General features: G+C 41.8%; 1 protein-coding gene across 4 annotated transcripts in view; it reads left to right on the forward strand.

The window, feature by feature from the left end:
- The window catches only part of kcnab1a (potassium voltage-gated channel subfamily A regulatory beta subunit 1a), a 183,842-nt gene that overhangs the window by 136,818 nt on the left and 33,565 nt on the right, over positions 1-13,459 (forward strand). For all 4 annotated transcript variants that reach the window (XM_054742793.2, XM_054742791.2, XM_054742792.2 and 1 more), the window contains exons 3-4: positions 4,647-4,684; positions 7,294-7,373. In XM_054742793.2, the coding sequence (XP_054598768.1) occupies positions 4,647-4,684; positions 7,294-7,373 (118 nt within the window). The remainder of the gene's footprint in view (positions 1-4,646; positions 4,685-7,293; positions 7,374-13,459) is intronic.

A 13,459-nucleotide genomic window follows, 5' to 3' on the forward strand; every position in this document is an offset into this window, starting at 1 on the left:
TGCATGAAGCTGTGAATAAAACACTGATGCTTCTCCAGGAGGGAAACAACACAGCAGCATCCTCTCAAACATGATCCACTCTGTCTCCGGCTCATTCAGCATTCAGCCTTCTTGTACTGTGTACTACACACATAGTGCTTGTTTTTGGACATTTGAACTGTTTAAATTGCACTTCTGCCTGAAACAAAAATGCAATATAGTATTGATGAGCAATCTAGATGTGCAGTGGTGGTGCTAGCATGAGCGGTACCCTGAGCAGATGCTTTTGCACCTATCTGACCTCCTCACCACCGCCAATGAAATGCAACACACCTTTTATACATTCAGTACAATGCAGTTCAGACAAATAAATGCTGTGGAACAAGTTGAAAAGGTAAAAAAATAATAAAATTGAGAATAAAAACAGAAGGGAAAAGTACAGTTCTCATTTAGGCTGAGGAAACACTACAAATTATGATACAAGTGAAAGCTGTGCTTGTAAAAACTACAAAACCTGTGCAAGATATAAAAACTATGCAAGTAAAACCTGCAACAAATAAACCCAGTTAGAAACAGTGATGTTAATATTAATATAGAGGAAATCCACCATAATTTACATTTATGTTATGTCTTGCAAAGATCGCTTCAGTTCTGTATATCACGACTGTTGATCACGACCACAAAGCTACAGACAGGCTGGGCCTCACCGGCAAGAAAACACAGATGCTGGTCCTACATTCACACACAGGAGGTCTTTATTATTAAAAACCCTACATCAGTACATGCTCACATGCTACACAGCTTTTTGTTTGGAAACGTTGAAATGTAGATCGGCCAGTAAATTGGCCACGCTTTCCACCACAACAGACTCGTACAACGCCCGCATCACTGCAGACGCTGCACCAATCTGCTTGTCGATTCCGTGCTCCATCTTTCTATCATTTGTGAACAAGACCCCGAGATATTTAATCTCCTCCACTTGGGGCAGGACCTAATCTCTGACCCAAAGAAGGCATTCTACCCTTTTACCCTTTAATGAGCTGTGGAGGAATATTGGCCTGATCCCGGAGCTCAGAGATGTTTTGCACTGCGCTGTGAATTCACAGACTCACATAATTGTCGAGATGAATCGTAAGCTTGGGACTTTGGCGGAGATTCATTCATTGGCACAAAAGATGGATGCCATCAAAGAGAGAGTGGACGAATCGGCACGGATTGGTATAATTTAATGTCCATTATTGGGATTTTGAGAGGTTGAGGACCAACAAACTGTAAGACAGAGATGAAATTATCTCTGTCTGGCCCCAAAACAATTTCTAATAAGAATCTGGCGTCCTTGAGCCTGCAAGGCTCCAACAACAACTCCCCCCTCTGAAGAAATGTGGAATGTGCCGTCACTATGGCAACTCAACTTTGTCTCCTTTCCCAGCCTGGGCGGGACTGCGGGAAGGCCGCTGAAACGTTCCAGGGTCATTTCAACCCTCCAACCCTCAATGCTCCTCCCCCTATCCACAATGAGGTGACATGCGCTGCTTATCATGGCTGCAGGAACTGAAGTACGGAGAGTCCCAACCCACCACCCCACCTAGTGGACTCTTATGTTGTGTAATGTCTGAAGTCTGTTGCGTATCTGTTTTTTTGCAGAGCAGAGTTACCCTCCACTGAAGTGGCTTTTTTCCCTTCACCTGAACCAATCCTCATGTAATCCCTCTTATCTCTATTAAGGTAGCGCAACTCAGGGTCGCGAATGACCACAGTCACCAAGTCTTGCCATGTGTCTTGCCCATGTATGTCTGATCTCTGAATTGTGTGTACTGAAACTCTAATTTCCCTCTGGGATTAATAATGTATCTTTGATTGATTGATTGATTGATTGACTGGTTGATTGGCTGATTGATTGATTGGTTGGTTGGTTGGTTGGTTGATTGATTGACTGATTGAGATTGATTGATTGATTGATTGATTGATGTATTGATTGGTTGATTGATTGATTGATTGATTGATTGATTGATTGATTGATTGATTGATTGATTGATTGATTATGACTCAAGGCCATGGTCTCAGATTTAGAGGAGCTGATTCTCATACCAGCTGCTTCCCACTCAGCTGCGAACCGCCCCAGCGAAAGCCGGATTTGATGAAGCCAACAGGACCACATCATCTGCAAAATCAGAGACCTGATCCACAGGATGAAGATCACCATTTAAAATCCAGTCAATATGTGACTTCATACACAAGAGGTGAAACGTTGTGTTCTTCCACATATTAAAGGAGGGTATTCACTACATTGACTCGAGATGCAAATATTGAAGAAGAACCTTGTTAGGCGCAGAAATAACTTCATCTTTGTGTTAGGCACACTAAGATGCTGCTGGTTTATGTTCAGCTTCCATGTTGATCAGAAGAAACGTTGTTAGTCCATGTCTGCCTTTTGGTTTAAGATGCTGTTTTAGGTCCTCATGGTTTATAAAAATTAGTTTTTCTCTATTGTTACGATGCACTGCAGGCCACCGATATGAAGTTAAAATAGACGAGACAGGTATGATATAACAGCAGGTCCAGGAGGGAAATCAATAAGACTTAGAGCGTTCAACAGCAGGAACTGAGGGCCTTTGTGTCGATATGTATTGTAAAGAAACAATGTACCAGAAAAAGGTTTTGGTCTGAGTTGCACACGCTGGATGCTCACCTCATTTTATCTCTCATTCCTGGCTCCTGTAGTTATGTTGACGTTCACTCCTGCAAAATAACTGGAAAACAAATGATAAAGCTTTAGTGTTCACATTGTAAAATGGAACCAGAATTGTTTGTCTTATCAGTACAAACTACTTATGTGTTTTTCTTGAAGCTGAAAACAAACAAACAAACAAAAAAAGCTCTTCAGACTGATGAAGCCTATGACGCAAGAATCAGGAAGTTGTTTAAAATAGACGCCACAAAGAAAGAGTCCATCTCTCGCTGCTGTAGCTGCATCTTGAAGTAATCTTCTGGCATTTTCTCCCTTCGGCCACAGATTCAACTTCAAAAAGAAGAATAAGGAAAATATATTGTTTTGTTGTTTTCTGGGCTTTAATTTCCATTAAACTTCAGACTGAGCCGGATGTAGGAAGCAGTGGTGTTGACATTAGAGCTCTGCAGGGTCCTTGTCCCACGCTGAGCCTCAAACACAAAACCCAGAGCGGCGATGTTGTCAGCTGTGATTACGTTTCCACCGCGCCGGACACGGCTTACAGGGAGGATGGAGCAGACACTCAGATGCAACTGTCTCACAGGAAAACACTAACAACAACAAAAAAAGAACTTTCCATGCATGCATCTGTGGGAGCAACCTCTCAAGGACAGCCACACATTAGAAACAGATTTAGGATTAATAAAGTTGCCATGGTTATGGTCAAAAATCAACATTCCCCACGCTGCTTCAGCCAGAAACCTGCCACTCCACTTTGGTTCTGATTCTGCTGATGATGCGTGTTAACGAGCAGCTCCTCATTAGGCTGAGATGATATATTATGGTCTGGGCTGTGTGTCTTTAGGGCATTATTGATGAGGTAAAGAGCTCACCATGCCTCTTCTTTGACTCACTCCAAATCTTTGGTTTTATGACAGTTGGGGGGTGAAGGTGAACAAAGCTGGAAAAAAAATGTGTTTTATAATTTAGTAATTCTTTTCTAAATAACATTACAAAGTCCTGAGTTATCCACCATTTTCATTCAAAGCACCCAAACTCACCTGGCTCAATAGTTCTCACTCATCTTCAATCAGGTACCTGACGATTTTCAGAAGAGGATGTGGTTGTGACCCATGGATCATTCAGGCATAAACAAACCTGGCAAAACTCAAGGGATGAGCCTGAGGTGTTGACACTGAAGAAAACACACCAAAATCTATTTTCACTGGATCTTTAGGCGCTTTACTATAAAACCGTCTCAATCTGTTCCCATTTTATTTATCTATGGCAATTTTTAAACATGTCACAGTTGGACACATAACATAATACTTTAGCACCAATGATGGGATATATAATTAGCTGAAAACTATAAATACAAATATAAATAACTATGTATAAGCCTCAATTTACTATGTATAAGGATCAATTTCCAATACGATGAATTGTTCTGGATCACTTTTCATCAAGCATAAATCAAGTTGATAGAAATTATCTTCATGAACAGGTGAATAAACCACCTGATAACTCGTTGAGAGGCACACATTCCCATGTGTGCCAAATAAACGCAGAAACCGTGATACATTAAAAGATAAAAACTCCAATTTTCTTATGTGGAAAGATGCTTTTATCTGCTCAGCCTTTTGTCTGGTGTTAGGTCTACACAACTGTGGACTTATCACACACATACACCCACAAATGCACACACAGACACACTGTGAGTAAAAACATACATAAAAGGTCTTCCTAACAGGAATAGTTTGTGCCAACTGACAGTCACATGAGGTGATCCCTCAGTACGAAGCAGCAGCTCTGAACAGGACTGATGTTTCTCCTCCTCAGCTGGTGTCACAGCCAGGGGACTTGTGTTTACTGCATGACGTCAAACACACACACACACACACACACACACACGCACACACACACACACACGCACGCACACACACACACACAGAGCAGAAATGTTCTCCTCTGCTGAGATGCCTCTGACTTTTCCCTCCAGGTACGTGGGTAACATTTGGAGGACAGATAACAGATGAGGTAAGAGGAATTTCCCCTCAGCTCAACAATGTTTATTTCTCTGAAAGCATCTAACTGTATTCTTCTGATGACTGAAATCACTCATATCACACAGAAAACACACACACATGCATGCACACACACACACACACACACACACGCACGCACGCACGCACGCATGCACGCACACACACACACACCTAAAACCATTAGGCTGAAGCTCCTGCAGCAGCTCACTTTGTTTCAACTCAAGTTGGTGTCCTCAGCTCATCCTGAAGCTTAGATGTTGAATACTTTTTTTTTTTAAATAAAAGTGTTCCCAATGACTAAAAGTTTAGGATCATTTGGACATTTCTTTGTTTTCCATGGAAACACGCATGAAATTAAATGTTATTAGAACAAGAAGTCAAGTTTGTAATTGAAATGATTCATATTTAATTTGAATTCTAACTTAAAGGCCAAGTTCACTCAGAAGGCATTTTTTATTTGCTATTTTTGAAATACGATCGGTCACTCTGAGTTCAACGTGCAGGCTCCACCTCTATCTTCTGCATTAGCAGATAGAAAATTGACGGGGAGATGCTCGGATTAGAAAAGCCTGTGAAAATTGCACCTCATAATGTTAAATCAGCATTTATGGGCTCACTCATCTTAGCTCACAACGGGGAAGGCTGTTGTTGGTCTAGCATCAGAGCAGAGCACGTCTTGGCTAGTAGAAGCTAACCGTTAGCATTAGCAACTCCACAACATGGCCAAACTCTTTCAGGCTTAGTTATTTGTGAAGATGAAACATCATCAAACAGAGTCAGTGGTAGAGTCATGGTGCTGTTAGTCAATCAGAGGCAAGATGTCAGAATACCAGGAAACACACCACATCCTTCCATCTTCTGCTCTCCTCTCCACCGGCTAACTTCTACTTCCTGAAACAGGAGCGCCAGAACTTTTTCCCCACAGAGATCAACTCACAAGGCGTTCGTTTGTAGAGACCACAGCAAATGTGTTGAAAAAAATGAGTGAACTTGGTCTGTAACCCTCCCACTGTCTTCATGGGTGACCCTGCGAGGAAGGTTGACCAATGAGCAGGGTTGGTGGTTTATCCCTTGAGGTCCACGTGGCATGGGTGAGGAGTGAGCACTACCTCACCCCTGCCATGTGGACCTCAAGGGATAAACCATCAACCCTGCTCATTGGTCAACTTTCCTCGCAGGGTCACCCATGAAGACAGTGGGATGATTAAGAAATCAAAAGTCTTTAGGGTCGGATTTAAGCTGATATATAATCTTCAACCTTTCTAACCTTCTGAGAGATAGAGGACATGTGTGGACATTAGGTCTCCTCCATGCTTTTGTTGATCAACATTATTATGTTGGCTTTTTGTACGAGGCCCAAACACGTGTGAACACAGAGCCGCTTATAGGGCGCAAACAGAAAGCTTTTATTCTTCTTACCTTGGCGGTTAAAGCTTTCATAGATGCTTAGCGCCCATTTTCAATTTGTTTCTCTGAAAGTCCCCAAGGCCAGCACCAAAGTCACCTCAAACACTTTGATTAATTGAGCGGCTGATATTCATGAGGGAAAACATGCAGAACCACTTCTAAACATTTCACTCGAGGGACGTCAGTGGAGGCACACATTACTTTATTACTTTATTATCTCTAATAAAACACACCCTGAAAGAAAGAGGAGAGAGCACTCGTTCAGCATCATCATCTGCCAGCATCCTCACAAAAGTCCTCATTAGGGTGAAAACTTACACACTGTTTTCTGAATGAACATCGAAAATGCTTGTTCTTTTCATGATGTTTACCCTGAAACTTACTTTATTTATTGCTTCATCTAATTTGCATTCCAGATTTTGAAGCATCTGTGAACTATTCCAACACCCCATCCCTTTTAATGTTTTTGCTGATGTGGTCTGATCTTGATTTTAAGTATTTTCCAGACAAAAAAAATTACATGAACAAGCTACTTAGTCATTTGTGAAGGTTAGAAGTGGATCCACAGTGAATCTGCATAAAGCTTCTTTTGATGATGTGGAGTTTGGATGAGAGGAAGCAGCTCAGTTATGAAGTCCTGTCTCTGGGCTGTGTGGGTTGTACGTAGGAGGCTACAGCGGCCTTGATTCTGGGGTTGTGAAAGGGAAAAAAATGTCTCTTATCTATGAAAATCAAATTTTCTTCTACCCTTTGTGCCCCAGAACAAAAACCAATAAAGAAGCCTGAGGCATTGCCACCCAGGTGTTCCTCCAACTTTCTCCATGACTCAGTGTTTGTCTGCATGGAGAGAGGGGGGCTGCATGACTTTTATGTGTTTATGTATTTATTTATTCCACAAATATGATATTTCTACTGGGTTTGTTTCTCTAAACCCTTTACTGTTCAAGTGACCATATTTTATCACTTGGACATCTTGGCTTTGAATCTTGATTTACAACCGAGACATGAAACTTTGAAATAAAGTTACAAAAAAAAAACTTGGTAAAAGTTTTAAATATTCTAAAAGTAAAAAATATTTTAAAATAGCTCTCAAAGTTCATTTTAGCACATTTTATGGTCCTGTTCTATCACAATGAGATTTTTAAAAGATCTTCAGCTCTAATTTTTTTTCTGTGTCACGTGATGACTGCCTAGGTCGCAGAGCAGCTAATGACCATTGCCTATGAGAGTGGGGTCAACTTGTTCGACACAGCTGAGGTCTACGCTGGCGGCAGGTGGGTGTCACATAAACCTGTGTGTCTGAATGAAGCACAACTACAACAATCAGCTTTGAGTTACGCTGGGGGACAGCAGTAGCTCAGGAGGTAGGTCGTCTAGTCATCAGAAGGTTGCAGGTTTGATCCTGGCTCAGACCAGAGAAAGCTGCTGTTGTGTCCTTGTGCAAGACACTTAACCCACATTGCCTGATAGTGGTGGTCAGAGGGACCGGTGGCACCAGTGGCACCAGTGTTTGGCAGCCTAGCTTCTGCCAGTGCGTCCCAGGGCAGCTGTGGCTACATCGTAGCTCATTCCCATTAGCATGTTAATGTGTGTGTGAATGAGTGAATGACTGATTGTTGCAAAACCCTAAGAAGGCACTATACAAATACAGACCATTTACCATTCAGTCATAACATCTATATAGTTGTTCTAACCAATTCTCTGCACTTGCTGAGGACCCTTCTTTCCGCTCAACCAGCTGATGCAATCCAGCAGGAGTCTGTCATGGTCTGCGTCTGTGTCTTCCTTCATGTGTCTTCTGATGTTTCTCCATCCCTCTATAGATTCCCTTCTGTGTCTCATAGCACCCTCATGTGTCTTTTGTCTGCGCCTCAGTTAAAGTGTCTTATTTTGTTACCCTTTTAAATCATTCCTCCCAGGTCAGCTCCAGCCTCTTTGTCCTCAGCTCAGTGTGTGTGTGTGTGTGTGTGTGTGTGTGTGTGTGTGTGTGTGTGTGTGTGTGTGTGTGTGTGTGTGTGTGTGTGTGTGTGTCCTCCCCAACTCAGTGTAAGTGTGTGTGTGTGTGTGTGTGTGTGTGTGTGTGTGTGTGTGTGTGTGTGTGTGTGTGTGTGTGTGTGTGTGTGTATGCATGTCCCTTCCCCAGTTCAGTGTATGTAGGTGTGAGTTTATGTGTGTCAGTGTGTGTATGTGTGAGTCCTTCCCTCAGTCTTTAGGTTTAGTTTTTGTGTTTTAGGTTTACCTGTCCTCCTTTGGTCCTGTTTTCCCCATTTAGATAAATTATTGTCACCTGTCTTCCCTCCAGCCCTCACCCCACACACCTGCTGCCATTTCCCCTAATTACTCCTCCCTGTGTATATAAGCCCTGTCTTGTCTCTGTCTTGTGTCGGTCCATTGTTGTATTTCTGTCAGCATTCGTTCGTGCTCTGTCTCAGCTTTTTTGTCTGTCGGTCTTCGTGTTCTTAGTGAGCTTTTGGTCTCCAGTTGTTGGTGCTCTAAAGAGAGCTTTGGGTGTCCTGTCCTCCAGAACTTTTGGACTTTTGGCTCGCTGCCATTTTGGATTTATTTTTGTTTCTTCCTAAATAAAAGGATTTTTACTTTTACCAACTTCTGCCTCGAGTCATCCTGGGTATCTGCATATTTGGGTCCTAAACATCCCCACAACATGACAGAGTCTGTAGTCTGTAAGAAGACACCTCCACAGTCTCTTCCCTCCTGGACCTCAACCTCCAATGCCTGACACAAAATACTGAAGAATGCTGTGCGTCAACATTTCACTGGACCACCTGCTCTGGCTCAGGATGGGAACCCCTCCACGGCCAACCCTCCAATTCCCCGGTACCACAGTGACCCAAACTCAGAATCCTTCAGACCGCGTCCATTGTTTTTCCTGCCACTTTGCTGATAGGTGACTCAGTAATCAGGAATGTCTGCTTTTTCAATGTCATGACGAGATGTTTTCCATCAGTCACCATCCCTGCTCTTCTGGACACATTTCCTGGTCTGCTGTGCTCCATCCCAGCTTCAGTTAAAAGAGTGATCATTCGTGTGGGATCAAATGATGCTTCACGTCGGGAGTCTGTCAGCACACAAAAGCATTTTAAACATCTCTTTGACATTTTGAAGAGCAGAGGAAAGTCTGTTTTCATCTCTGGCCGATCCCTACAGTTTAGCCGCCTGCTGTCTCTCCACTCCGGGCTTCAGTCTGCTTGCAGGCCCCTCAGGTTTGGTTTCATTGATAACTTCAACCTGTTTTGGGAGCTTTTTTCTTTTTTTCAGGTGAGACCGTTTTCACTCTAACCAGCATGGCTGGATGCTATCCTCTAACATCAGGTATGCTGTGCGGTCCCATAAACTTACATCCAAGGTGGATTCCATACAGAGATGACGGTCTACACCCCAGCCGTCTACACCTACTCAGCCATTGCTTGCACCACCTAAAGCCAGTCTCTTCAGAGTCTCCTAAAGTCTCTAAACATCATCGCCCTCTACAGTCCTCCCCGATGCAGCCATTATCTGTGTGTCTTCCAAAGGTCACTGTCCCCACAAATTATACTTCTGCTGACAAACCCAAAAGTTTTCCTATTTCAGTTATTTTATTAACCAGCAAGGACATCAACGGTTTTATGGCCTGAGAACCGAGAAACGCACCAGATGTTTTTGACCTATCCCTCTCCAACAGGTTAAGAAGACAAATGATCCCCAGGATGCAGATCGGTGTGCCCTGTTAAATGCCCATTCCATCTCTAACAAATCCTTTACTTTTTAAATGAGCAGGGGTCTCATTTATCAAACAATGCGTAGAATCTTTACTAAAACCGTACTTAAGCTCAGCAAAAAAAGTTTAATTACGCCAAAGTAGGTTTGTGATCTATCAAACATGGAGTACGCACAGCTGCACGCAATCTCCGCTTCATAAATCAGACACTATCTACAAATGTTCTCAGCTGCTTTTTAGTCACATCCCACCCTCACCACGCCCACTTACTGCCATAAATAGTCAATGCAAAGTGCCTTGTGGACCTCGTGCATATACATAAGCCGGCTGTTGCAGCATTTCGATCACGACTGCCAATCAAGGCAGATCAAGGAAACGCTATTTCACAAGAAGAAATTCACGTACTTGTGGGTGAGGTGGAGAAATGAAAGGAAGTGCTTTTGCAAAACAAATAAGAGAAAATCCAGAGTGGCACAGCGTTGCTGAAGCCGTCAATGCTGAGTTCTTCAGAGAGATCTGTGGCGGATATAAAAAAAAAAGATCCAATAAGGATTCGATCCCCAGACTTCCAGGTGAAAGTCACGCACGCTAACCAGTCAGCCAAACAGAGATCTCCCTTGTCCAAGTAGCCAGGGCGTATGATCAATCAGGTCACAGTGACAGGACACACACACTGTCACAGACGCATGACATTCTGTCTCAATTTGTTCCCCATGCTGATATTCTGCATTCCGTATTCTGCGCTTCAGGCTGTGTGTGTGTGTGTGTGTGTGTGTGTGCGCGCGTGTGTGTGTGTGTGTGTGTGTGTGGGAGGGGGGGGGGGGGGGGGGTTCTTGTTCTGTGTGAAAACGAAGCAGTACAAGTGATAATGCTGCAGGATTTCATAATTTTATCCTTCTCAGCAGCAGCACTGCAGGTGCTCTCCATGTCCAAAATGTGCGTAAGCAAGGTCCTTAGTCAGCTTAAAGTTGCGCACATTTTTCTGCTAAGTTTTCTTTCATAAATCCCAAAGTTTGCGTGGAAAGTTGCTTACCCAGTTTTCCGACCCTGTTTTGTGTGTAAGCAAGCTTGATAAATGAGGCCCCCGTTCATCAGAAAGAACTTGGACTATTTATTTCTTACTGAGATTTGGCAGCAAGATGGAAATTTTGTACATTTTAATTAAACATGTCCACCAAATCGCTCTGTGTTTACCACACCACATCCATCATGCTGTGGTGGAGGTTTAGCTGTGTTCTTTATGGACAAACATGTCTGTAATTTGATGAAAAGTGGCCCTTTTACTACTTTGAATGTGAGGTAATTAAAGTAGATTTACGAAATGTCTTTCACCATATTTTTATCTATCAACCTCCCGGTCCAGCTGGAACTTTTCTCCTAACTGGAGCAAACAGAAGAACTCACATCACTCCTATCCTGATGACTTTGCATTGGTTACGCATTACCTTAGAATTCATTTTAGAATTCTGACTATAACTTTCAGAGCTCTACATTGTCAAGCTCCACCTTATATTACTGAAAGCCATAAGATCCAACTCGGGCCCTCAGGTCCACGAACTAGAATCAAAAACTACACTACACACAGATGTGACTCCACCAACATCGGCGAAGCTCTGAAGAAGGCTACAGATAGCCAAAGCATGTCAGCAAAGAAGGTAAAATAAATCTCTACTACTCTGTGTTCAGAAAAGAACCAAATCATGGAACTGGATAACCAACACAGAACAAACTTGACAAAGATATACCTTAACGTTTCTACAAAAGATGCATCTTCATCAGAGTAACTGTTCACTGTGAAAGAGTGGTTCAGGGAGCATGATGCATCATTTTCACACATGGATTGGCCACCACAGCGTCCAGACCTTAACCCGCTGATGCATGAATTATGAGATCTTCAACCATGATTTAAAAAAAAAAATTTCATTCATCTTTAGGTGTGACTGAAACAAATTTCAACAAATATTTTTGTAATATTTTGTTAATTTACTAATAATTTATTACATGTCCATCTCAGTGGACAGCGTGCATTCTGAACATGAAATTTGGTGGCTTGACTTACTGAAGTCCAAATGGAGGGGCTCACATGAAATAAAGTCTTCAACAGCTGTGCTTAATAGCAAAAATAAAGAAATAGCAATTTTGAGTACCTGTCCACTGTAGTGACCATTATGCACCAAAGGGTTAACCCCATTGAGAATCTTTGGGATGTGCTGGAGAAGGCTTTGTGCAGCGGTAAGACTCACCATCATCAATGCAACATCTTGGTAAAACATTAATGCAACACTGGATGGAAATAAATCTTGTGACATTGTAGATATTTTTTCTCCGGTACCTGGGACCCAAGGTATGGACTTCTCATATAAACCTTTTAGATGGCTCCAGGTCAATCGCAACCAAGCAAATTAAATGAACCCTCTGGAGGCAGGCGTTGCAGATTTGCAACAGTTAAAACCTAACTACCTGGTTACTCCACATACGTATTTCATGAGCATTTTTTAACTCAGAAGTACCCCTGAAGGACTTAGTTGTTCGTCCTCTTATCAAAACTTATTTTGAGCCTGAGAGGGTTAAACTATTTGTTGGCAACCTATCTGTTGTGATTCTTTTCTTCACTTTTTTTTTCCTTTCCTCTGTTTTATGTTAATAATTAATGAAATGTAAGCCTATAGAATGATCTAATGATAAACTTGTACAAATTATCGGGGAATAGTGTTTTCAAAAGCCCTTTTGGCTTCTACCACTCTCCATGTGCGTTAATTTATTATTGTTTATATGTATGTGTATATATATATATATATATATATATATATATATATATATATATATATATATATATACAGTGGCGGTTCTACATGGAATTACTCCCCGGGCGAGGCCCCCTTTGAGCGCCCCCCCCAACCGCCCCCACCACCACCACCACACCACCCCACCTGCACGAACACACACGTTTTCTATAAACAGGCATGTTTTATTAGAACGACTATTGAACATTCATTTTTCTAAGTTGCACATATTTACATTAATTACTATGAAGTTGTCAGAATGTAAAGCAATATACATTATATACTGTATCAAAATATATAGAATCAAATATACAAAAACAAACAATAACTAAATATTAAGAATATATGAACATAATATATAATAAATATTCTAAATAGCAAAAATATTTCACACATAACAAACTAAAGATAATCACTACAGCACTGCACTTAGAACAGAAAACACAAACTAAAATTAAAACCTAACCTTGATGCAAAGTCATCAATAATGTCATCATATGAAATCTGCTCCCCTACTGAGTGATTGATACTAATCAGAGCCAGGTTAGTGAGCTGCCCCTGAAACATAGTTGACCTCAGGTATGACTTGATCCAGTTTTGAAAAGCTCCTCTCAGCTTGAGCCACAGTGACTGGCAGAGCAGTCCAAAAGTTGGGGTAGATGTCCAATAGATCTCATGATCCATAATATTTTACAATTGCCTCTGAAATTGTAATTTAAACTGACATAAAAAAAACTGTAGACTACCAAAAATGCCAACTTTTACAGAAGAAATCATGTAAAAAATAATCAGTGCAGCCATCTGCAATAAATAAACAGGATAGTTAGTGGTGACTGGGGTGTTTTCTTCTGCTTGTAGAGTT

The sequence above is a fragment of the Nothobranchius furzeri genome, chromosome 13, assembly GCF_043380555.1.
Source record: "Nothobranchius furzeri strain GRZ-AD chromosome 13, NfurGRZ-RIMD1, whole genome shotgun sequence".
NCBI lineage: Eukaryota > Metazoa > Chordata > Actinopteri > Cyprinodontiformes > Nothobranchiidae > Nothobranchius > Nothobranchius furzeri.